Genomic DNA, 27,792 nt, shown 5'->3' with positions numbered 1-27,792 from the left:
CATTATTAGCCAGAGTGCTCCTCGCTTCTGCTGTCGTCCTGAATGTCCGGCTTCAGTTGTTTTGCAATTTTTTTTGGATTTATTTGGAATCTTAAATGGATATTTTAAACTTACTGACATGAAAATAAAATGTTGTCAAATTTTTCTTCACAAACAAATGAAAAATTACGGAGCTGCCTTCACACGCGTCCTACTCTCACATGGGCGCATCCCGGAAGTCAGGCAAGCATAGCATGACCAATAATTTGCCACCTGTTCTAGCAAAACATTACACGCAGAAGACAACATTCCTCCGCCCAGGCGAGCAACCACCAACAAAAGGCTGATCTTGCTGGCTGATCTTGATCAATGGCTTATTTTTCCACCGGAGATTGCCATTACTAACCTACGACCAGATATTGTTTTGTGGTCTGGATCAGCACGCATTGTTCAACTGATAGAGTTAACAGTACCATGGGAGGATGCGGTAGATGAGGCATATGAGAGGAAGAAACCGCGGTATGCTCATCTGGCCACTGAAGCAGAACAGCGAGGATGGAGAGTCCAGGTTTATCCAATGAAAGTGGGTTGTCGAGGATTTGTGGCACACTCTACAACCCGGTTCCTCAGAGACGTCGGATTCAGAGGCCAAGAGTTGCGTCGCACAGTAAAGAACGTATCTGAAGTAGCAGAGACGAGCAGCAACTGGCTGTTGTTGAGACGGAAAGATTCTAGCTGGCTGTGTACAGGCCACCACGCTACAAATTCTTGAAAAACTTGAAGAGTCTGTGGGTTTATTTGTATAAGTTGCATAGTGATTACAGTCATTAGGTTCTTGTGTATATTGCATGAATGACGGGTGGTGTTTGGGCAGATATTGTGTTTTGCAGTAGGTGGTATGCCAAACGGAACCGTTGCCAATGAAACTGCTTTAACGCACCAGTGGGGCTCGACAGCCTTAGTCACACGTGTTGGCGCGTATGGTTGGGTTGCGGAGAGATTGAGAGATTGTGGTTAGGTCACATGTGAACTACGAGGAAGGAGCCTCAGCAGCAGGAGGGATGTAGAGGTCAGTAAGATGGGCCGAGTTGAGTGGGGGACGGAGGGGGGTGACTCTGGAAAGGCCAGAGTTACTGTCGAGCCCTCTTGAGGTGTCGTGGGCTTGTCGACGAAACACTGAGGACGGAAGGTGCCCACTTGAAGACCCTAGAGATGTCCCCTACTCGGCTCAATCCAGACGATTGTCATGCTTGTCCACTGGGAAGACCATACTGTAGTTGCAGCCTTCGTGTGTGCTGACGCGCCAAGTACACTGCAGCCGTATACACGCCGGATAGAATGGGAGTCACACCACCATATGGAAAGAAGCGTAAATGGATGAAGAAGCATAGTTTACTAAAGCTATGTCTTAGTTTGTGCTAATCTTGGCGAAAGCGGAGTACAAATCTGCATGAAGTTTCAACATCTACTCTCGTGTAATGGAAATCATGTTTGTTGTAGTGTCAAAAGATTCAATATCAGAAATGTTGTAAGTATTAGAGTGTGGAAACATTCTTGGCCTGGAAGTAAAGGAAAAGGCAAGAGAAAGGACATGGAGAGAAAGAAAGTCGACTTTAAAGCTGCCAGAGTGCTTCGGTTGAGTAAAGCCTTAGAATTTTGTTCATCTTCGAAACACAAATTAAGATGTTTTTAAAGGGTACATATCATGCTTTTAAATCATTCATTTTTACATATAAATCACACCGTTGTGGTCTATATAAAACATAACTGCAATGCTTGGGTCTGAATTCCTCATTATTATAGCTCCACAGGCCCCTTTTCTACCCCTTTTCTGATGTGCGTCTTTGAGCGACCCGTTTCAATACCGCGTCCCCTTTAAATAAAAAGGAGATGCGTCACACCCCGCCCGGTCTCCAGGTCGATGAGTTCACGGTCAGTTCAACTCCCCACGTTCGGCCATTATTGTAGTTTGATTAGAGATATACGATTATATATGATACCTTCAAAGAACATTTTTATTCACACTTTAATAAAATGTCAACAACAGAAGACTTGTCCATTACGCCTTACACATTCGAGCCAGAGCGAGCGAGTTGATAAAGACGACAACGAACCTGCAGAACAACCACTTCTTCATATGGATATATTGGTATGTGAGTAAACTGTTTTGTGTTATTAGTGAAAGTCGACTATTTCTCTCGTTAAAACAAGCACACTGACAAGATAAATGACTACGGCCTAATCTTACCAAAAAAAAAATCTGTATTGACAATATGATAAGTTTAGAAAAGCATCAGAAAACAACGCAGCTAAATGACCATTGATGAAACTCAAGAACAATAATACTGCAGACGTGTAACGTTACTTCAAAACAAAAGAAAGACAGAGGTACTGCTAAACCATGTGTTTTAAGAAAGTAAAGTACTTTATTTTTATTAACGATATTTAAAGCTTATCGAAATGCTCTGTTTGTCGTCTCCAAAGATAGAAGGAATTTACCTCTCATTCAGACGAAGTCAATCGGCAAACCCTTCTGTATAACGTTACTGGCGGAGGTTGTTGAAGTGGGAATCCTTGAAGTGCTTCAGGTCACTAACGTACATCCAACAACCGAACATTTTGACTTGCCCTCTCGTAACTTCTGCATCATTGAGCTCGGACTACAAAATCGGAGCGAGAAATAATAATGGCGGATTGCTCGAAGTGTTGGACCGGTAGTCAATGTCCTTATTTGGCAGTTCCGTTGCAAATACGGTGACGCACTTGCTCAAAAAACGTCATAGAGAACAGAAAAATCTGAACAGGTTGAAAAATATGACCAAAACAGAATATAAAGATATGAACGCATCACCTGAAGAGAATAATTTCATCTTTTCTGTACTTATAAACACTCCAAATATACAACAAAATGCATTTAAGGGCTAAAAAAGTGGATTTTGCATGATATGTCCCCTTTAATGAAATCTGAGAGGTTTTCATTAAAAAAAAAAAACCTTTCGGAAATCAAGCTCACGTATTAAAGGTAACTTAAAAAGTAATAATTTACTCACGTCATTACAAACATACAGTATAGCTGATGAACATAAAAGAAGATATTTTGATGAATGTTTCAACTGCCTTGTTCATACAATAAAAGTACAAAACCAAATAATATTATATATATATATATATATATATATATATATAAACGTTAGTTTGTGATTAAATATATGACTGATAGCACTAGTTTTTATGCTTAATATGCATGTTTTGAGTAATCAATAATAATTAGTTAACAATTACGTTACAAAGCTCAGTCTGATTTGTTAAGTTCTGGTTTGTTTTAGATTACTGCTTTGTCAGGTTATAGTAATTGTTGTTTAAATAATTTTCAATGCTCCAATCAATTTACATGATCATATGCCTAAATTTAGAAACAATTTCAGAAGTGATTTTTTTTCCCACCTCCACCCCCCCTCTTCGGAGGACAACTTTATTTATTTATTTTTAAATTGTATTATTATTATTACTAATAGAAGTGATTTATTTTTAATGTTTACCACATGCATAGAAGCATTTAAGAAGCAATACAATATACAGTAAGTTAATTACCGGCCCTCAAATTTCATTGGATGGACGCTACTAGTGCTGAAGAAAGAATGCAGCCTTGTAGTACACCTTTACCGATTCTGTGTATCATTCTGTTCAAACAGTTGCTTCCATCGATCCAACGATGACTTCCACATATGTAATCAGTTTAAAGTTTCTTCCATACAGGTAATTCTGATGTTGTTGTCGTTGTCCCAAGACTGTGATCTTCTGCCAAGAACATCAGGCCAATCCTTTCCTGTCCAGAAGGTGGTTTGTCTTCGTCTGGCACCTCAGCTGAGACCTGTCCACTATGGGTGACCCTACCAGTAGTTGTGAAGTACCAGCGGTGTAGCTCTCAGCATCACTGATGCACACAAGCCCTCACAGCACGTCAAGCTGCAAACCGTGTGAGGGACCCTAACCTAACCTACCCTAACCGGACAAAGGAAACCGCAAATCAACCAATCACGCAAAACATCCCATCAAACCATGTGAGGGACCCTAACCTAACCTAACCTACCCTAACCTAACAGGACAAAGGAAACCGCAAATCAACCAATCACGCAAAACATCCCGTCAACCACGTATAAGCCAAGTGCCAACCACTTCGAAACATCCCGTCAACCACGTATAAACCAAGTGCCAACCACTTCGAAACCTTCCATCAACAACGTATCAATGCATGAAAAACCACTCCGAAAGTTCAGCAACCGCACAGCAACAAGCTAACAACCTCTCAGAAAACCTTGGCAACCACGTCAACACCACCCCAAACACTGTGACAACCATGTAGCAATGCATTAAAAAACACTAAAAACAACTTAGGAGGAGCCAAAATCACCAAAAGCATCCAAACAATCTCAGCAGTGTGCATAAACATATTCAAAAAAAAACATACTCTTCAAACTATAAAACTTACTCTACAACTATATACAAAATATTTACATGCAAAGATCCCGCTTCCATGGGACACTGACCACTCAGTGTCTGGGCTTCTTTCTTCTGGGTTCCTCAGGAAGGGGCTCTTCACTGATGTCCACATCGATTCGTGGAGCGAAGCTTCTTCTGGTGGGTGTGGAGAACCTCTCTGTGACCAGCACACGTCCGTCAGGCTGCTCCGTCTCCACCAGTGATGGGCAGTTGAGGGTTTTCCACAGCCGATCCTTAATCTCCAGTCCCAGCTCAAGGCTGTAGGGACGGTGCCGACCAGAGCGTGTCATCCTCATGGGCTCCACCACAGAGCGGTACATGTCCTGGTAGCCCTGCACACTGAATCCATGGATGGAGACTGGCTCTTCCTGCTGACACGCGTCCACTGAAGAGACCGAGGCTGCTGGATGGATGTCTGGAAGGACAGCAGCGTTCTGGAGGTAACGCTCTTCTAATCCGTTGGGTCCTTGAACTTCCACAGAGGTGCGGCTGTAACTGTGATCCAACTTGACTACAGCTCCCAGCTGTGAAAGATCTTGAACTGAAGAGACACCCTCCACGAAAAATCCCCTCCGGTGTGTGGGACGAGTCCTGGTTCTTCTTGAGCGAGGCATGCTGATGACCAAAGAGCAAATTCCCAAAATAGACAAATCGAAGAAACTTACTGATTTGAAGAGTTGTGAAGATCCTGTAGCACGTATGATCAGGCTTCAAGGCTGCAGGGACAGTTGTGTTGATTTCAAATGTCAACTTCTGTTGTTATGGCCTTAGAATGCTGTTGCTCATTTAAATGTAAACAATATCAGCAGTAAGTCAATTAGAGCAGCATAAGCTCTATGTTACATGTACTATATGATTCTCTATCACCATTATCACCGTCCTTTACAGTTAAATAGGGTATATATATATATATATATATATATATATATTCAGTGTATGCAGTGGTGTCTGTCAAGGCCAGCATTAGGCTATTAGGAAGAACTGCTTGGAACTGCTCTGTGTTTGTTGGTCATGTGTTTTCAATGAATCTTTGTGAACGAAACCTTTTTGCACCGACTCGTATCTACCTTTGTAAATTGTTCTGTTAAATTCTCTTCTTTTTTTTAAGTTCATAAATGCTTTGGTGACTTTTGCTGCTTCCAAAAATATTATCGAGTGCAGCCCAAGAAAGAGCTTTTTGTGTGTTTTGAATCTAAAAAATACTGAAAGAGACAATCTTGTATGTGAATGATTATACAAATGCACATGCTGCTTCTGATTTTTTTCTCCCATCATAAAAGGAAATACATTTTATTATTATAATTATTTACGTATGGAGTGCAATGGCAAATGTAGGTACTGCCGCACTCTTCCTGTGGGTTTATGAAGAAAGAAGAAAAAAGGAGTTTGAGATCTTGCCAGTGAATTTGATGGAAACTGGGGTGTGAAGGAAGAGAAAATAGTGTCACAACATGATAGAAAATTAACATTTTAATTAATTTCATTGTATTGAATATTATTTTTCAAAACTGTTGTAATGGTTGGCTGTTATTCTTTGTAGCAAATGTTACTCAAAATACTTTAAAGCTGCCAGAGTGCTTGGTTAAGAAAAAAAAATTGAAACTTTGAAAAATTATATTTGAAACAAAATTTTTTGCATCAAATTACAAAATAAAACTCTTAAAACATGTATGCAATATACTTTATCTAGTCATTTTAAATAATTAGCTGTTTTGCAGTGTTTATTCCATAAACTATGGCCTGCAAGTGGATGTCCCAATCATCATGATGCTGATTAACATATTTTCTGAGAGTCCTTTTTACATTTTGATTTGTTCTCTCATCCTTCAACATAGAATTACTACATGCACTTTAGTATACATTGGCTAAAGTTGACTTTACTGTTATGCGGGATGCCATAATGGCAAACTAACTTGGCCGTTTGACTGGGGATATGGACTTGAGATGGCATACTTGATGTTCAGCGCCACAAATATGTGTGCATTAAGCTGTACATAATTCAGACACACATGGTTATTTTCAATATTTATTGGTCTCAGACTGCTTGAAATATGTAATGAGTCTATATAATATATTAGTTTCACCTTTTAAGTTGAATCACTGAAATAAAAATAAGTGACAATTAACATAATGCCAACATTTTTCTATTTACATGTTGTGGTTTGATATTGAACAGCTAAACACTTTGACCCTGGCTAAGTAGCAGATCTCATGTAGCCCTGCCCCTGCACTCGTTGTCTTGTCTTCTTGTTTTCACATTTCCACAGCGATCTTAATGGGTAACTAAACTCTAAAACATTTTTTTTTTTTTTTTTTTAGTTAATGATCTAAGACTGGGGCTTTATTAATGCTGGTTATTTATTTAAGTACTTTTTTGACATATATTTTTTGACATTTGGGTATAAAAGTGTTTTAATTCTACAACATATGAGTTCTGAGTGCTGCCCTTTTCAGGTTTAATGGTGGCTACTGCAGTTGAATTTCTATTGGAAGTTTTGGTGCCCTGACATAAGCAGTTACAGCTCACCATGCCCTTGCTGTGTGCTGTTTGGAAAGTCCCGGAGCCATATAAACAGATTCTCTTTAAAGAATAAAGATTCAATATACATTTACAGTATCTCTATATGGCTCTGGATAATTATTAAAGTCACTTTCCAAAAGTTGCTAAATACATTTTAAAAATTGCTAAATTTGTTGCTAGGTGCTTTAAAAAAAAAAAGGGGGGGGGGGGGTCACTAACGTTGTGAGGATAGAGAGAATATTATTATTGACAAAATATGCCATTTCCCATGCTTTCACTTTCATTTTATGTTGTTTTCTGGATTATATCTTCAAATGTAGTACAACACTGACATCTGCTGGAGGTCTGGTCAGCACACCTTGCTAGTTTATGTAAGTCCATCTGTCCCATTTACCTCTGGTTTCACAGACTCGACTTAAACCTAGTCCTAGACTAAAAGGCACATTTGAGCAGTCTTAACCGAAAGCAACTTGCACTGACATATCTTAAAATATACCTAGGCCTATCTGTGCCATTGTTTTGTCTCAAGATGCACACAGTAATGTTTTTTTTCTTTTTTTCTAAGGCATGTTTATAAAACCTACTTGAATGTCTTAAGGCCAAATCCTGGTTTAATCTAAGCCATTAAAATAAAGCAGCGTCTATGAAATTATACCATTCAAAAACACTGTAGGCCAAAATGTATAGGCTATGAACCATAATTGGAAGTATTTGTGCACTTTTTTGAACACTTAAGTCACACTTAGATATGTCTCTACAGTATATCATTGTATTAGAAACATAATATAAAACCAGGAGGCGTCTGCACAAATAATGCTTGAGATTTCCCTCAGAGCATGTTTGCAATGACTTATAATCATGTCCCATGTTTTTTTTCTTTCTTATTAAGTCAGTCGCCTGGTATGTGTACTTCACACACAGTAACAATAGGTGTTTATAAATATCGTTTTATCATTCAAAGCCTTGAAATTATTTGTTTGTTTGATTATTTATAGAGAACTGTTTTGTTTTTGCTTTTTGTTATAGCTATGCTCCATCTTTATTTATATCAACTGATTACGTTTTGTTTTAAAATCCAATTTCATTCATACTTTTAAGTATAGCTTAAGTGTCCAAACACTTGTTGGGGGCAATGTTGCAAAATAAGTGCAAATAAGTGTTAGAGTCCAGATGTGTCACGCGCCAGCAGGTGGAGCCGCGTCATTCAGTGTCAGTTTCAGAGCTGCAGCGCGCGCTCACAGGGGGTTTCATCAGGTTGACAGGCAAAGGAAGAGACGCAGTAAACGAAAGCTTCTCAATGCTAATGGGTACGGCGCTTTTCTCCGCACCAATGCTGACAAAAGGTGTAGATTTTGTTTTGCTCTTTTGAGAAAGAAGTCTGAAGTAAGTTAAGTGTGAGAAAGTCCTCGCGCAGTTTATGGTAGAGGCTCAGTAGAGTTTCTGAAGAAGCAGGATGTACCATGAAGACGGCGTAAGCTCTATCAGACCTCGATATGGATGTAAGTAAGAGCCACTTCATTTCATGTCAGTTATATGTAACTATTCTATTCATTTTTTGTAACGAAATGAGTATAAATTGAATGTGAATTTACTGTAGTGCCCGATGTCCATGACAGTTGGCCTGGAACATTAATCTGACATCATTGATCTGTTATAGTTAGCTTGGATGATTTCCCCTGAACAAAAAAAGAAAGATATTTATATACATTTTTAAATAAAATATTATGTTTTTTAAATTATTATTATTATTATTATGTTTTACAAAATATTTTCTCAATAATTATTCTGAATTATTTCGAAGCATACAGTAGCCTAAAATGTCAGACATAAGGCATGTAGATTTTGCCTTATGCTCTATTTCTACCTGACCTGTAACCTAATGCATTGCTGATTTTAAATCATATTTTGGACTCGAATATAGCCAGTTAACTTTTATCACAGGTTACATTAACATGCTTTTTTTACAGTAGAGTGTTGGAAATGTGCAATTGAAGTTACCCCTGAAGGCCTCTCAATGGTTGTATTTTAACACAAAGGCAAGTTTTATCTAGAGATGAAAGATTGATATACAAACAATACTGATTATTTCTGTGTTCAATAACTGGTATGCAGATCTGGTGGTTGGTAAAGAGTTTAGTCAAAGAATGGAAACAATACATAAAATAAGTATTTCTTATTTCTTCAAAGTTAAGGGATAGTTTGCCTACTTTGATTACCAACATTCTTCAAAATATCTTATTTTGTGTTCAACAGAACAGAGAAACTCATACAGGTCTGAAATAGGTTGAGAGTGATGTTGACAGAACAGTTATGACAGATTTTTTTTTTTTTTTGTTAAAACTATCCCTTAAAGGGATACTCCACTTTTTTTGGAAATAGGCTCATTTTACAACTCCCCCAGAGTTAAACAGTTGAGTTTCACCGTTTTCAAATGCATTCAGCCGATTTTCTGATATTTAGAAGAATATCAGTAACCAGACAGTTTCTGGTCTCGTTGACTTCCATAGTAGTACACATACTAGAAGAGGTTTGGAACAAATTTAGGTTGAGTAAATGATGACGGACCAAAATGTCTTTATAAATATGCAACTATTTTGTCCTCTAGCTAGATCCCAGATCTTTTCCTGACATATCCTGATGGTATGTTGCCTCAGCTTGTGTATTTTTGGCATTAGATCTCATGCTGTGGCCTGAGCAAAGAGAAGCTCCATGATAGTTTTCTCCAGTTAAACATTACCTCTGCCCTTTGTAAAATCACCTAACAGTCTGTACAGTTCAGATATTTGAGGAATTCTGTTTGAGGAGTTTATCTGTGCAGGTTTCATTAAACACACACATTGCGGCATGCTGACAAGACATGTCTATGCTGTGTAGATCTAGAATAAATAAGAATGTTCAAGATGCTGTTTGCGTAGCACACATTTTATTCTGGTCTGAACTACTAGTTGGTTGTGTATCAGAACCTGCTAGTTTGAGATTAACTCCACCATATCAAATCAAGGTTGAAAGATGTAGCCTACTTGAGCACTTTTTGTCGACTCTTTAAATGAAGTTTACTTAACTCGTGTCAACACTGGCACCGAGATCACATTCCAGCCAAACTGCTGACGAGGCTGCTGGTTTCATTCTGCTGATTTATCTACTGTAGGGTATTAGCATTTTTGTTATTAATTGCTTTTTGTGATAACACATTCTCATATTGCATTTAACTCAAAAAGCTGTGCATAACGTTTGTTTGAAGATAAATGGTTGGGTCAAAGTGTGCATCACAAGGGATGGCACCCTATGGTTGAGGACTGTGCAGGATACAGGAAATGACATCGTATTGAGCAATGGAAACTGAAATGCCATACAGTCTCATTATCATGTGAGGTACAGTAGCTGTGACACATATTGATATGAGAGATTGGATGGCCACAGTTTACTAAGAGATGTTCCCCTCACAACCACTATAAGTGTGGTGCGGTTACTGGCACAATGTAGATTACTGTTCAAAAGTGTTAAGATGTTTGAATGTTTTTTGAGATAGGCCATCAGAAATGATTCTAATATGCTGATTCGCTGCTCAAGAAATATTTATTATTATTATTATCAGTGTTGAAAACAGTTCAAATTTATTTGATGAATTTGTAAAGGACATCATTTATAATGTATAATGCATAACATACTGTATATAATCTATCACTTTTGATCAATAAGCATCCTTGCTGAATACAAGTTTTAATTTCTTAATAAAAAATCTTAGGGACACCACAACTTTAGAATAGTAGCATCTATTACCATGGCTCCTGAATCTCTGATGTACCCTCAAGTGACCTTTGGATTGTTCTTTGATTATGCACAGATGCTTTATGAGGACCCACTTTTGTTGCCATGTTTTCACAATATTGAGATATTGTCTGTGGGACAGATTTAAGGTAATAAAGCTGACCTACGTAATGAATCCCCACAGAGGTTAACTGGCAAGCCTGAGCCTGTGCGACAGGGTGAGAAATTTGCAGTGTTGTTTGCTTTAAGTGGACTGAATCTCATTTACTCGAACAAAGGCCAGCATGTGACCGTGTGTCAGCAAGCTTAATTATTACTAGATGAGTGAGGATTGTGAAAACACTTAGTAGTTAGACAGTCTTGTGCTCAGTCTGATCTTATCAGAGGTTAAAATGAGCTTCTCGTTGTGTGTTAGAGCATCACAAGTTCTCTTTAGGTGTGTTTAGGTTTCTTTTTGAATCAACTGGTCTTTGTCATTTGCTTTTGGGAAAGGATGTGTCTTACTTCACTTAGAGTCATTATAAATGCCATATTTTACTATTTTATTGATGTTTCACCTGGGCTCCACCAGGCTGTGGTGATACACCATATATTTCAGTCACGGGATGGGCGATTTTATAATCAAATAACTTATTAAACCAATTGACGCGAGTGCCACTACATCTGCTAGGGTTCTCAGAATCAGTCATGAACTCTGTGGTAAATGCAACTGATTGGATTTATGTGCTGCTTTCATAGATGGTCTTGTAATGGTTGACAGTTGATCTGTAAGTGTGTCATGTTAATGTTTTGGGTCACATGTAGGGTTGGGTATCGAGAATCGAGTATCGATTGGAACCGAGACTAACTTTTCGTTTTTCCCGGAATCGTTCAAAAGTTAAAATTTCGATTCCTAGTTTCAATATTCACAGTCCGCCGAGTGGAAGAAGAAACCGCTGAACAACACCAACGAAGAAGCGTCTACCGGAAGTGTTGGCATAACCGCGCGAGTCGAACATGAGTAGATTACGTCGGCGGTCCAAAGTGTGGCTTCACTTTTCTAAAAATAACGAAATCTCGGCAAAATGCAAAATTTGTGACAAAAGGAGTATTTTTACAGAAGGAGTATTTCCTTCAGAAAGGATTATTTCCTTCAGAAAGGCCGTTGGTTAGCAAGGTTAGCTAACTTTTTTGACCCTGCCTCCCCAGACAGCAAACTGACATTGAATCAACGTGGAAACGACGTCTCTCATGACATTGAAACAACGTTGATTTGCTCATCGAATTAACGTTGAACCAACGTCAGACGCGGCATTCTTCAAAGCTAAATGAAATCAAAAATTGGTTTGCTTTCATAACGTTGAAACAACGCGTTGATTTCAAGTTGATTTTCCGTTAGTTTTGAAAGAATGACGCGTCTGACGTTGGTTCAACGTTAATTCGATGAGCAAAACAATGTCAGATCAACGTTGTTTCGATGTCATGTTTCCACGTTGATTCAATGTCAGTTTGCTATCTGGGTCTTAAAAGAATCGGAATCGAGAATCGTTAGGAACCGGAATTGAAACAAGGAATCGGAATCAGATATCAGAATCGTTCAAATTCAAACGATACCCAACCCTAGTCACATGTCAAACAAGGGCTTCACAAACATTTTCAAAATAGAATACATATTTGAAATCCAGTCCTGATTTTAGCATGATTTTTGACATGATTGTGTTGGTTACATCATGTGGTTGGTGAGTGTTTGTACAGTAAGTGTCCGTGTTTAATGGTTATAAATGATTAAATAACAAGTAAATGTAATAGGGAAACAATATATGTATATTTCACTTTTTCATATTATTTGTTTTTCAGAGATTATTCTTTAAATACAATAAGTATTATTTGCTGCATGCATGCATGGTGACCTACATCTGGTTTTCAACCAGTGAAAATAGGTAACATTCAACATTGAACATAGTCACATTGAGATCTCCATATCTCTGGGATTTAACCATAAGGGCTTTAAAATGAAGATTCCAAAAGAGAAGTTTATGAAGAACTATGGAAAAATAATATTTATGGTACTCGGACAAGAATGTTCTATGCAATTGTTTTGATAAAGGGAAACAAGAAACTTCGATAGTTTTAACATATTTTGTTATTCAGACATTCCTCTTTAAAATAAAAAAAGTATCGGTTGTACAAATGTGGCCAACATTTGTTTTTTGACTACCAAAAATGTGTAGAATAACAATTTACTCAAAGTCCCCTCTTCAAAATAGTGGATTACTTAGTAAATATTCATTCATGGCATATTCTTCTTCATTTATGTATATCTTTCACCAGAAAAGAGATTATCAAAATCAAACTTTTTAGCCGGGGACCTCTGGTTGAGTTGACACGGTATGACCTAGTAGTATCATTTGTTTTCAGATGATGCCACTTGATTTAGATTTTTTTGTATCTAATGCAGTGATGCTCATCAATGCAATGATGATTTTAAGTGTCTTCAATGACTTTTTTGAGTCACTACAAATTGAGAGCAAGGACAGTGAGGATTGATCAACCTCTTGGTGTGACCAGCTTAAGTCATGTGTAAATGATGTCAGCTCTGCTTTAGCAGAAATAAAGCGATTGCATTGAACTCGGCAGTGTTGTGAGCTGAAGATGAAGGAGGAAACGTAGTAGCAATCATGTAAAGGTCAGCCACAAATGGTTTCGTAATGCACTGACAGCTGACAGCCGCTTCTCGAAAAGGCGTCACTTCCTGATGTTTTCATGTCCCGCTGACAGTGATGAAAGAGATGCTGATTATTTCTGCTTGTGTATATTGTATAAAATGACTCAAGCTTGCACACACATTCAGTGTTTTGTCTAGTTGATCTAATAGGGGTTTAAGTGTGGTGTGTTTCTGATTCACTTCTCACCTTCATAAAAAATAGCTTGAGCACTTTTTCCATTTCACGCTGCTAAAATCTAATTCCAGTTTGACTTAAATCAACAGCTGTCTGAAACACACAAAGTCTGAATAAAATATAATCAGTAGAATGGAACTTGGCTACACACCATCAGATTAATTCAATGCCTTTTGTCTAGTGTGTCTAGTGGCTGTTGTGTTGGCTGTGCTAAAGTTGGCTGATTAAACTGGAGAGGAAAATGGCACTCTCAGCATTCTGATGTTATTCCACCAGTATGGAAAAAAGCTATTCTTGCATTCTCCAACTGTTATTTTCCTTTGTTTATCCTACAGCCATTGTGGACGATGAGAGGCTGTCGGCGGAAGAAATGGACGAGAGGAGGAGGCAGAATATTGCATATGAATACCTTTGTCACCTAGAGGAAGCCAAACAGTGAGTAGAAGTTCTTCACGCCACAGATAGCCTACATACTGAGCCATTGTCATGGGACCAGATAAAAATACAATATTGGGTAAACCATAGACTTTATGGCAGAATAAGTCCCGCCTTCTAAATAAAAGAGCCAATCGCCTATTGGTACAGTTATTGCATCACTGCAGCTGCCTTTAGAAGCTCCGGTCGATATAGAATAAGTCAATGCTCTGAGATGTGCGCTTCTGACTGCACACGCTGCTCCAGCTTGAAAAATGAAGGTTTCCTCATTCACAGAAATGGGAGCTGTACTTTCATGACTAAAATAGCTGGCAGAGAGGAGTTTCAAAGATGGCTGCTGGGTGATTTTCCCTTAGCAGACTTTGGGTAAACTTAAAAAAGCTAAAGGGAAGATTAGGTAAATATTATATGGTTTCTTCAAATGAGTCATATGGACTACAGTAACTTTGATACTCAGGGTCTTTCTACTGTAAAATGTTTAAATAAAGATTTATTATGGACATGAACTTAAGTGAGGTATTATTCAGAGGTAAGGCTGCACGATGTATCAGAATTATTGGAATATCACAAATTTGTATATCATGATATGCATATTGCAACAGCTTGCGATAACTGCATGATTTTAACATTACAAAAAGTCTGAGTTTTAGGTTGACGCAAAGAGTAAACTGGACACATGACTGTTACATACATGCTAACATGAAGTTACAGAGATAGTTCCCCCCAAAATTTAAATGTTGTCATTATTTACTCACCCTCGTGTTGTTTAAAACCTGTATTAATTTTTGAACACAAAATAAGATATTTTGAAGAATGTTGGGAACCAGACAGTTGACGGTAACCATTGACTTCCATAGTATGTTTTTACTGCTATGGAAGTTATTGCCTGTTTTGTTAGAAACATTCTTCAAAATATCTTCTTTTGTGTTCAAAAGAAGAAAGAAACTCACACAGGTTGTTAACAAAAGGAGGGTGAGTGAGTGAGTAATTTGTGGGTGAACTATCCCTTTATGTTATTAAATGCAATGGACCCTATTTTAACAATCTAAACACATGGTCTTAAGCGCATGGCGTAATTGCTCTTAAGGCATGTCCGAATCCACTTTTAAAAGTTTTAAAAAAGGGTCGGCTCGCACAGCGCATGATCTAAAAGGGTTGTCCCTATTCTCTTGATGAGTAATGGGTGTGTTTTGGGCATAACGTACAGAAAAACAATCGGAGTGTAATAATAATGCTTTAAGTGTGTGAAATAAATTTTCATTATATATTTAGGCTAAATGTATTTAAAGTATTACTAAGCTGGTGGCATGATTTGCTGATGAGCGAAACCTGTGCGACGCATCGGTCTCGTATCCCTCACAGAAGAGCGGAGACATAAAAGGTGGAGTGACAATCGTTAAGAATGAGAGAGGACCAGGCCTGGACTGTTTTATTTGATGTTTTGTTTTATTATGTGGTGGCGGCAGTCGTCCATGAGAGAGTGGTTTCTTTACTTTCATTTTGTGTTTATTTTATTATTAAAGTTTTTGAATGTTTGCTGGTACCCGCCTTACGGGTGTTACAGGTTCGGAACAACATGAAAGTTGAGTGATGAAAGTGAGTAATTAATGACAGAATTTTCATTTTTGGGTGCACTATCACTTTAAATATATTCAGCCTAAATATAATTTAAATTTATTTCACACACTTAAAGCATTATTGCATCACATATCAAATAGCGGATTATTTAACGAGTTATCGTATATCCCATTTTTTCTTCAAAATCGTGCTGCCCTATTCAGAGGGTGTGTTTTGTAACATGTGGTTGTGCTCACAGTGTGATAACTTATCAGTATGATATTGTAGTCTATTTCTGATTAGTCAATATTATTTTGAACAGGATGGGAAAAATAAATAGGCTTGGAATACCTTTTACAGGAGGGTTAGAGGCATATCATTTGTTGGGCCACAGTAATCAATGTTCCATGTGCAACTAAAGTGTATTTTATTTCTTTGAAAGAAGTCCCTTATTCTCACTAAGGCTACAGATCAACAATACAGTAAAAATATTCATATTGTAAAATATTATGACAGTTTAAAATAACTATTTTCTATTTGAGTATAATTTCCAAGTTTAATTTATTCCTGTGATGTCAAAGTTGACTTTTCTCAAAGTTGAAATTATTATTACTCCATTTTTAAGTGTCACATGATCCGTCTGAAATCATTCTAGTTCAAGAAAAAGTTATTATTATCAATGTTGAAAACAGTTGTGCTGCCTAATATATTTTGTGAGATTTTTTTGATGAATATAAAGTTTTTTTTTCTTTTTTAAACAGCCTTTATTTGAAATATTTTGCAACATTTAAGTAACATCTGTACTGATACAGTACTTTGAACTATATTGCATCATTGTTAAAAAAAGTATTAATATCTTTAAAAAAAAGATAGAAAATCTTATTGATCCCAGATGCTTTAATAATGGTGTATGTTCAGGTTATGAAGCAGGCATAGTGTGTGCATGGCTAGCACATTTCCAGTTGTGAGGATTGAGACTCGTTTTACTTTTAAGACACAGAGAGCGGTTAAATGCATCAGCAGTCATTTGTATCACTGAGAACTTGACCCAAATCTGATGAAAGCATGAAAGAATGTGAGGGAGTATTGCAATGTGCATTGTTCTGAGATGAGGACATTTTTTTTCCATTTCTCAATATAATAGTTAAAAATTCGGCTCAGTTTGTCTGATGACAGGATGATAAAATTGTACAATCAGAGGAAAGTGAGCAAGTTAATGAATTAATGAATCAGTTGTTAGTTACACATCCTGACTTTCTTGGCAGCAGAGTTTTGGCCACGACTTTAATGAAAAGCCTCTGTTCTGGGAATCCTGTCGTGTTGGATCAGGATTATAAGGCTAGTCACTAATCTGCTTGTTAGTAATGGAGTAACATGTCATCCCTGTGTTCCATTGAGACGTCAGGAGTCACCGTTAGAGGCCCACAGGTTTCGCTAAATATTTGATGCCTGCTGTGCAGATTTTAGACCAATTAGTGTGGTGGTTTTGGGTGAAAACATTTTTTTGAAGTTCAGTAAAGAGCTGTAAAGAGATGTTAGAGGCTTAATATTCTCAGACGTCATTACACCTGGCAAGTTGTATCTTTTAAAACACAGTAAAATGTTTTTATTATTTTTTATAACCATATGTTTGCGTTTGTCTATTTCATTTTAATTAAATATAATGATCACAATAATTTCTAATTCATTTCTACTTCAGGTTAATGAATTACTAATTGTATAAACTGCTATTCAAGTTTTTTAAACTACTATTCAAGTTATATTTATTTAATTTAATGTTAATATTTCAAGATATTACTATTTTGACTGTATTTTCGACTTATTAAAAACATGAAAAATCTTACTAACCCCAATTATATATATATATATATATATATATATATATATATATATATATATATATATATATATATACAGTATATACACTCACCGGCCACTTTATTAGGTACACCTGTCCAACTGCTCGTTAACACTTAATTTCTAAGCAGCCAATCACATGGCGGCAACTCAGTGCATTTAGGCATGTAGACATGGTCAAGACAATCTCCTGCAGTTCAAACCGAGCATCAGTATGGGGAAGAAAGGTGATTTGAGTGACTTTGAACGTGGCATGATTGTTGGTGCCAGAAGGGCTGGTCTGAGTATTTCAGAAACTGCTAATCTACTGGGATTTTCACGCATAACCATCTTTAGGGTTTACAGAGAATGGTCCGAAAAAGAAAAAACATCCAGTGAGCGGCAGTTCTGTGGGCGGAAATGCCTTGTTGATGCCAGAGGTCAGAGGAGAATGGCCAGACTGGTTCGAGCTGATAGAAGGGCAACAGTGACTCAAATAACCACCCGTTACAACCAAGGTGGGCAGAAGAGCATCTCTGAACGCACAGTACGTCGAACTTTGAGGCAGATGGGCTACAGCAGCAGAAGACCACACCGGGTGCCACTCCTTTCAGCTAAGAACAGGAAACTGAGGCTACAATTTGCACAAGCTCATCGAAATTGGACAATAGAAGATTGGAAAAACGTTGCCTGGTCTGATGAGTCTCGATTTCTGCTGCGACATTCGGATGGTAGGGTCAGAATTTGGCGTCTACAACATGAAAGCATGGATCCATCCTGCCTTGGATCAACGGTTCAGGCTGGTGGTGGTGGTGTCATGGTGTGGGGAATATTTTCTTGGCACTCTTTGGGCCCCTTGGTACCAATTGAGCATCGTTGCAACGCCACAGCCTACCTGAGTATTGTTGCTGACCATGTCCATCCCTTTATGACCACAATGTACCCAACTTCTGATGGCTACTTTCAGCAGGATAATGCGCCATGTCATAAAGCTGGAATCATCTCAGACTGGTTTCTTGAACATGACAATGAGTTCGCTGTACTCAAATGGCCTCCACAGTCACCAGATCTCAATCCAATAGAGCATCTTTGGGATGTGGTGGAACGGGAGATTCGCATCATGGATGTGCAGCCGACAAATCTGCGGCAACTGTGTGATGCCATCATGTCAATATGGACCAAACTCCCTGAGGAATGCTTCCAGCACCTTGTTGAATCTATGCCACGAAGAATTGAGGCAGTTCTGAAGGCAAAAGGGGGTCCAACCCGTTACTAGCATGGGGTACCTAATAAAGTGGCCGGTGAGTGTATATATATATATATATATATATATATATATATTAACACTAGTTTTCTCCGAACTTTTCTTCAAACCCCTCAGCATGCTGTTGTGGCCTCCCCGGACCCCAAATTGAACTCATCACCTCATCACTGTTTTTATACAGCTATGAACTGATCTGCATAATTGATATAATTATATATTAATTCTATATCTATTGGACTGTTGTTGCAGCTGCAAACATACCTTCTTACACAATCCCAACCCCTTTCCAGCACTGTGACTGGGAAACTTTGTACCCGCTGACTTAGGCAAACAGAGAATGCCTTATTTTAGATAGGGGGACCTACAGTAGTTGTGAGACTTTTTCCTATTCTAATTTAGTCATTGTGTAGTCCCTTAAACCTCATTAGTCACAGCAGATTTATGTGAGTAACATGTCTATCATACATCTGATACGTTTTTTTTTTTTCTAGATCATTGTCTCCTTTTTAGCGGTTTATAATTCTCATTCCCTGAGTTAAGTTTATAGACTTTTTTTAGAGTTTAATGTAGTGCTGCAATAACATTTTTTTCCATTCTCATCTTTCCAGATTATACTGTCACTTCTTGTCTGCCAAGTCTGGAAAATGGGAAACCATAACTCTTCATTTGAGAATAGAGCAAATTATGTGTTATTGTCATAATTCCATTCACTGAAAAAGACATTTTAATTTACTATGCAACGCAATAGGCAAAACTTGGTGGCCGTCTTAATGTCTCTGGCCAGCTATTTTCTGTGTTGCTAACAGGCATACTTGAATTGAGAAAGATGGAAGTTCATAAGTTTGGTGTCAGTATATAATAATTATTTTATACATATTTTAAATGAAGGAGACACAACACACGTACCCCGTGTTTCGTACAGGTAATGGTTTCCAGACAGTTCAGTACCATTTTAGACACACACATCAGAAAAATAGGTGAAAAGTCATGGCAGAAAATATTGACCTCTGTGCCTCAGTCCATTTATTTATCTGACAGCAAACTACCAGACCAAATAGATATTTTTGGTCCATTGCTTTGTTCCTTCCCCAGCTGAAGCAATATTATCCCACAGTGTGTTGTAGTTTCACTGTCAGAGCACTTACCTCAAGTGTGTTTTTTAAATGCACAGTTTGTTAAACTGTTCTAGCAGCATAGTCAAAGCTGTTTATCATGAGTCATTGCCAGTTTGGAGAAGAGCTTTGAATGTTTCTTTCGGTTTGAACCCCTGCAGCCTAACAATCACAGGAAAAAGTGTCTTCTGAATGCTGTACACAGTCAGATCTCTCTTAGACAGTGTAACAGATGGCTGCATTGTTTGGTAGAGAGCAGCGGGGACAGGGAGAGGTGTGCACAACGGCCGGATAGTCCTCTTCTGATCTGGGCTGCCACATATCCTCATACAGCAACACTCATTCATTTTCACTGTAAAAGGTGCACTTATTTATTTATTTATTTATTTATTCAGATTAAATGGATAATCCACCCAAAAACATTTTCATTTACTCACCTTACTCATTTACATGACCACACAGATCAAGATATTTTGTAGTATGTTGGTAGATATTAAGTCAATGAGAATTCAAAACTGTTTGGTTACCAACGTTCTTCAAAATATCAAATTTTTTGACTTTTGAACCTAAATTAATAAATACTTGTTTTGACAAGTAAGTTTAAAATGATGCTCCCAGGAAATGACCACTTTGATACTTCCAAGGGGTGAAGATTTGGTTGCTTAGCAAAGGCTAGTTTGCTCGTTCTGGTACCGTAGTCTAATAAACATCTTTCTTCACTGATGGCCATTCAGAACATATTTTTGAACACATTATATATATTCTGTTCTGGCAGGTCACGTTAGTCAAGCTCGCATCAGCTGACTCTCAGTTGATCCACATGTACCTATAGGAATACGATGCTATCACTGTATACATATACTGTATAAGCTCCTTCAGTATTATCAGCAGCTATTGTTTTCTCAGGAGCTAATTACACTCCTCCATCCCCAGCTCCTCCTCTCATCCAGTCAGGATTTGGCATTCTGATTCCTCTTGAATCAGAATAAATTCTCGAATTATGTTGTTCTGTTCTATTTACCATAAGGGGGTTATTGCTGCCTGCTCTTATTTATCTAGGCTGCATGGATGCGCAAGGGAGTTCTCACCCAGAACAGAACTATACCGGCAATCCAAACTGTATACTAACTGTCTGTCGTATTTGACAATAATGGTCCTGACAAATAGTGGTCACGACCTAGAATAAGTGTGTTGTTCTTTCTTATAGGGTATGATGGCAGAGGGGGAAAAAAAAAACTGTTAAATCAAATGTGAAAAATAAACCACCGAGTGAAGACCGTGTGAGCCAAGAGAAGACTGTATCCATGACACTAATACCAGCGGACACAAGCGCTCAGCTTGATTTCAAAACATCTCTTATTTAATACCGAACTAACGATTAAAGAGTATCGAGTTACTTTTATTATAGAGTAATTCAGTTACTAACTCAGTTACTTTTTGGAACCAGTAATGCCTGGTTCAGATTACATGATTTTAGCCCGATTTTGGCACGATCCATTTGACGTAGGGTGTCGTGGAGATTCGTAAACGACAACGGGCTTCGGGACGCAAGATTCGATCGTATCATCTCATATAGTGTGTCATAGTGGGTGACAACCTACGTCGCGTCTGTGATGCTTCACGACAAAAAGACTAGCATGTTTAATTTTTTAACGGTCGTCCACGACGGTTCCGTCACATGTGTGAGGTTGACCAATAGGAGCACAAGCTTTTCCACATACAACTTCCAAAAAAGACAAAACTAAAGAGAGACGATGGTGCTAACGTTAAAACTAAGTAAAAATATATAAGAAAACAATATTTTACCTCAAGTTCTCTTTGGAGGATTTGACAGTCCATACTGTCCTCTTCGAGCAGGGTCCTCAAGTCTCACGCAATGGCCGTGAGACACACGCAATTTAACCAGTTCACACACTCACACGCCACACCGTGTATTTCTCACGCTGAAAAGGCAATGCCGAGTAATCCAGGAAGTCACTCGCTACGAGTTTTGCCTTCTCGATGACATCACACGCGCTATCGACAAAAAAAAAAATTGTGTAATCTGAACCAGGCATAACTATAACTAATTACTTTTTTTAATGTAACATTCCCCACACTGCTTATTTTATGTCACAGCTTAATATTGAGTTCATTAATCATGGGTGACAATTTGATCTGCAAGTAAGGCATTTCTACAATGGTATGGTAACTGAACTGTTTCACTGATTCTTTATCAGTGCTGTTCATTTAAAGTAAAAGACCTCTGTCATATTAAAGCTGCAGTCCGGTGTTTTTTCCTCTTTGTCGCCATCTCTGTTCGAAATCTGCAATTGGAGTCATTCGCAGAATTATCAACTTTACATGAGTTGGACTTGTTGGACAGGAGTTGTTGGCTACAAATGCACACAAGATACCACAGCTGGATTCGATTAAATCAGCAAGCTTTGTGAAATTAAATGTGTGTTAGACATTCAGAGATTTGTTTAAATGATATAGATCCGCATTTGCTGAATGTTGACGGTAACATTAAATGATAAAGTATTTTGGCTGATTGTTTGCCTTTTCTGTTACAAATAATATAAAAGTAAACGCATTGCTTTTTCCACATACGATTTACTTTATTTGATTACCAGTTCTGAAGCCCCCAGTTCTGTCAAACAAAGTATTAGATATGACTGACAGAGATTGTAGACTAATGAAGAGCACTGTGTGATCACCGATCAGGCTATGTTCTCAGGCGCTGGTGTTCTCAGCACCACCCGTCAAAATAAATGTCTGTAATAAATGTCACTTCCAACACATCGGCCAATCAGAAAAACTTATCGGCCGATGCCGATATTTTAAAAATGACAAATATTGGCCAATATATCGGCCGTGGCGATATATATCGGTCGACCACTAGTTGAAAATACTCAATAGTTGTGATATATGACAGCATTGAGTTCGTCCATCTCTGGCTTAGTGCCAGCCAACGCGCGAAAGCACATTTGAATTTAGCAGTTTCACGTGATGATGATCACGTGATGTACTAACCATCTTCACACCGGTGTAATCGTACGCTCCAGGGACCAGCCAAGACTGGTCACACCGGTGTGATCGTACGTGTGAAAGGTTTAAAGCGTATTACAAACTTTTCATTTAGACCGTAAAAAGAATCAAATGAACTTGTATGAAAATTACATTATATAACCCCTTTAACATAAAGCAAATGTTTGGCTCCAAAAGTTACATACCAAAAATAACAGAAATGTGTTACAACAAGGTTTATTGGTGTTACACAAGTATAGGGAGTGTTACATAACTTCAGGAGTGGGAAAAGCCAAAAAATAATATACAACAAAAAAATACCTGTAACTTTAGGGACCCAATATACACTTACCGTAAGGAAATGAAAAGTATTGTAACAACAAAATAGTTCCCTGACTCCCTCTCTACTTTAAACAAGAGAAAAGCATAGGATTACAAAAATAAAAACTGCACCCACTCCCTAGAACTTTCAGGTTTGGTCTATATACAATATTTACAACTGTTGGGTTCATCAACAAAAAGTGTCTGCATCAACCTAACAGTATTTATACAAGCTTTTAACAACAAAAAATAAATAAAATGGGTACGTTTAAAAGCATCGAGAAGTTTATTGCACGTTTTCTTATATAAAAAGTTTATCCAACTCAATTGAGCGCATGTTTTTTTATGCATATTTTTAGAATGTATACACATTTTGGCATTTCCATCCAGCATTTGAGATGAGAATGCGCATAAAAATAGGTGGATGGAAACATAGCTACTGTTCAGCTGAAGTCAGTTTAGTTTTGTATTCAGTTCCGTATTAGTTATTAAATTGGTTAATTTCGTCTGCAGTTCCGCAGAAAACAGTGATGTCATCATCTAACTCAGTTCAGTTCTCATCCAAAAGTGTCAGTGCAGGGAAATTAATATTGATGACTATTAAGTGTCCCCAGCTAAGCAAGCCAGTGTCGACTGTGGCAAGGAACCCAAACTCCATCAGGCGACAGAATGTAAACATGTTTTCTGCTTTAGCCTTTTAATAGCAAGCTCTCATATACACATTTATTGTTTGACATTGTACTGTTATTCTCCTTACATATTGATGATATATTGAACTGAAACTGTATGTCACAATCTTGGTTAGATATGACTGATGCAATATCATGTGCAAGTGTGATTTAGAGGCACTCTAGCAGATGGGCTGTGTTGAAACAGAGCATGTTTTGTGGGAGGCTGGGGAATTGCTGACACGTCTGGGCAGAATGTTTTCTTTGCCATTGTCATGTTGTCTTTAATTAAATCAACCTAAAGAGCTGCACGTTTAAAGAAAGCATCAAATATCAGAGAGGGTTTCTTTGATAAAAAAAAAAATAATAATAATAATGATGTAACCCACTACATACTAACAAGTACTGTACCTCCTCCTTGATTGTGCTGTACCTCAAAATAAACAGAATGTGCCTATGACCTCACCTATGACCCCCACAACTAACTAACTCTTGACTGTGCTAAAATGCTAATGAACTAATTTAAGCCACCCAACTCTAGAGTGACTTAACAGATGATTAACCAAAACTTTGCAAATTTTGGGCATTTTTACTGATTGACTCTCTTCAGTGTTTTAGTGTAAGGTTTCTTACCTAACCAGATCTGTTAGTTCTAACACTGATTATAGTCCCTTATATTTAAGCATAGATGACCCATAAATCATTAAAAGAGATTTCCGGTGATTTACAGATATTTTTGTAAAGTGTCCGTACATGCTTTTTCTGATATTATCTTTCATGCCATGCGTTGCATTGCTGTTCGTCAAAAATGTGTGCACTGCTTCTGAGATCAAAATGGTCGATGAATGGAGTTTCTGAACTGCCTAAAACGAGTCGTCAGGATTGATACGAATTTGCAGCTTCCCATGAACAACGTCTTGGAGTAAACTTTGATGACCAGTTGACCTTCACAGACCACATTACAAAGACACCTCGATCATGCAGGTTTGCAATGCACATCATCAGGAAGATCAGGCCGTTCCTAACTGAGCAGCAGAGTATGTGAGCGGAGCAAGGAGTGGAGCGGCATGATTTTGAATGGAGCGCGGAGCGGATTTTTTAAAAGTCGGAGCGTGGTTTTCACTCGCTCCGAGCGCGCTCCACTACCGCTCTATCACAAGGACAATTCATGCCAACAGCTCATTATAGAACTGCATTTTTAGTAAGGATTTACGTGTTAAACACATTACGCTAGCATGATACTGATGGATCACTCAAATCAGAAAAAAATGTGAAGGTTATGATGACGCCGATGGACATGAGTGGCTGCGGGAGGTTATAGTTATCAAGCCTGTACTGAATATGATTGGGCACCACGATTTCATGAAAGTGCGAATCTATAGCACACATTTTATTTCTCGTGCCTATTATATGCCAAAAAATTGTTTGTGCATGCAAATGAAGCACACTAAACCCCTTGGTTAGGATGGGTGTGAAGTGCATTCTTGCCATTAAGTGCGTATCGTAGGCTATGCACATAAGAAATAAAATATGTGCTATAGATAGCCTACACACTTCCATGAGATCAGGCTGGATCGAGTGAAAGCACATTTTAAACAGGTAACACTTATTCACCAACGCAATCGCTTTCTCACTAATGCATTGCATTCAAACAAATGTAATCATACAGTAGGCTATCTGTCAGTATTTGATTTTAAATGAGCATGAATCTGTAAGAAATGTAGCGACCCGTAAATAAATAACTGATGAAAACGTAGTTATTTTCTTTTTTCCAAACAAAATGTGCTCTGCAAAAAGCAGTAATGATATTTAATTTATAATGCTGATGACCTGTAATAAGCATAGCATGTCATAGGAAAAGTTTGCACACTATCCAAATCCAATAAACAACATTGCAACTATTCTCCTAACGTTGTTTTTTATTTATTTATTTTTTAATTTAAAATGCCTATGTACCTATTATGATGAGGAGACATTTTGTGAGATTTTAAAGCATACTTAAGTACTTTATTCAGAATTTCCTTGGGGAGCGAACACGGAGCGGTGTTTCTGATATCAGTGAGCGAGGAGTGGAGCGGGAGCGGTAAATGGTGAACCCGGAGCGGAGTGATTATATAATGCTTGGAGCGTGGAGGGGAAATTGTTGCCGCTCCACTCCGCTCACATACTCTGCTGAGCAGGCAACACAACTTCTTGTCCAGGCCCTGGTTATTTCTAGGCTTGATTACTGTAAAGCTCTTCTGGCTGGACTTCCATCATGTGCAACTAAACCTCTACAAATGGTCCAGATTGCTGCTGCTCGTCTGGTCTTCAACAAGCCCAAAAGGGCCCACGTCACTCCTCTGTTGATCTCCCTGCACTGGCTGCCACTCGCTGCTAGCATCAAGTTCAAGGCGTTTATACTTGCTTACAGATCAGCTGGCTCAGCTCCCTCCTGCTTTCACTCGCTCCTACGCGTCTACATCCTTACCAGAAGCCTACAATCGATCAATGAGCGACGTCTCGAGCCACAAAATCACCCTCCAGAACATTCTCATTAACGCTTCCATGCTGGTGGAGTGATCTGCCCATTCTCATCTGGAATTCTTGTGTTGTTGTTGCCTCTTCACGATGACTTGTTTGATTTAGTCCTCAGATGAAAGTCGCTTTGGATAAAAACATCTGCTAAATGACTAAATGTAAATGTAAACAACGTCTACTTTGAACCGCACACAAATACTGTAGTTGTAACTGAGGCCTGGAAGAGTTTGGTTTGTGTTGCCGACATGGCAAGAAGCAAATTCCCTTCGCACGCACTTCCAAAGGACAATGACTCTGGCTTAAATTGATACTGTAAAACCGACGCAATAGTTACTGTCTGTATCAATGTGTGTACAAGGAAGCCCCTGGAGCTGAAATTCAGATATAGTAAAGGGCATGCCATTCCCGGCACGTGCTGTAAGCTGTAGACCAATCACAACAGACTGGGCTCTCTGGCCAATCAGAGCAGCGTAGGCTCTCAGAAAGGAGAGGTTTTGAGAGACCGAACCTTTTATCAAACTGTTTCAGAGTTCAGACACTGAAAAAAGAGGTGATGCTGCAATGTACATTATGAGAAACTTAAAGTGTGTTTTGACCTTGGATGCATGCAATCCTATTCTAATAGATGCTCGTTCAAAATGGGATAAAATGGGACAAAAATAGGATAATAGGTGCACTTTAAATATAGTCTTCTCCATGTTTGTGAGATGAATGCAGGACACTTAGCTGTCTTAGCTGTTTGTTGGGCAGAGGGCCCAACGCCAGATTCCCTCTCTGGGAAGAGAAAAGATACGGCAATGTAGGTGCCATGACAATGTAGCTTTCTGTGAAAATGTCAAAGGTCACTTGTGTCAACTGGTCACTGACTAGCAACCAGTTTGAAATGTAGTTTCTTGTGCTGAATGATCCAGGTGAATTTCAGTGATTCAGTGATCTAGAACACTGAACTGAAGTGGCTGCATGCTTTTTGCTTTTTGAGACTGCAGGCTAATGAACTAGTCCATAATAAAGTAATGCAATCATTATAACTGTATAATTTTCAGTTGTTATTGCACATTAAAAAACGAATCATTTTTTTTGTAGTGTAACTTTAAGAAAAGAAAACAAAGTTTAATTCAAATTATAAAATATATACACATAGATAAGGAGTCTTATGCTTATCAAGGCTTAATTTATTTAATAAAAATGCATTAAAACAGCAATGGTGTGAAATATTATTACAATGTAAAATAACTGTATTCTGTTTCAATAGAATAAAAAATAATAATAATTTATTCCTGTGATGAAAAGAATGAATTTTCAGTTTCTATGTTGTTGACACCTCAAAGGATGAAGTGTGACTGTAGTAATATAACTGTTCATGCCAGAAAAGCCAGTAGTTAACATTTGACTTCAACCACTAATTTCACTTTTTGGCTCTCAT

The 27,792-nt window shown here is 38.1% G+C and overlaps 1 protein-coding gene across 1 annotated transcript in view; it reads left to right on the top strand.

Moving 5' to 3' along the window:
• The first annotated feature begins 8,230 nt into the window (after positions 1-8,230).
• Positions 8,231-27,792, top strand: part of iqgap2 (IQ motif containing GTPase activating protein 2) — a 56,174-nt gene continuing 36,612 nt past the window's right edge. The window contains exons 1-2 of the mRNA XM_039650080.2: positions 8,231-8,499; positions 13,983-14,082. Of these exons, the coding sequence (XP_039506014.1) occupies positions 8,454-8,499; positions 13,983-14,082 (146 nt within the window). The 5' untranslated portion in view covers positions 8,231-8,453. The remainder of the gene's footprint in view (positions 8,500-13,982; positions 14,083-27,792) is intronic.

Source organism: Pimephales promelas, chromosome 4 (genome assembly GCF_988280905.1).
Source record: "Pimephales promelas chromosome 4, fPimPro1.hap1.1, whole genome shotgun sequence".
In the NCBI taxonomy this organism is placed as follows: Eukaryota; Metazoa; Chordata; class Actinopteri; order Cypriniformes; family Leuciscidae; genus Pimephales; species Pimephales promelas.
Note: the sequence above shows the minus strand (reverse complement) of the source record. Positions and strands in the feature narration are given on the sequence as shown.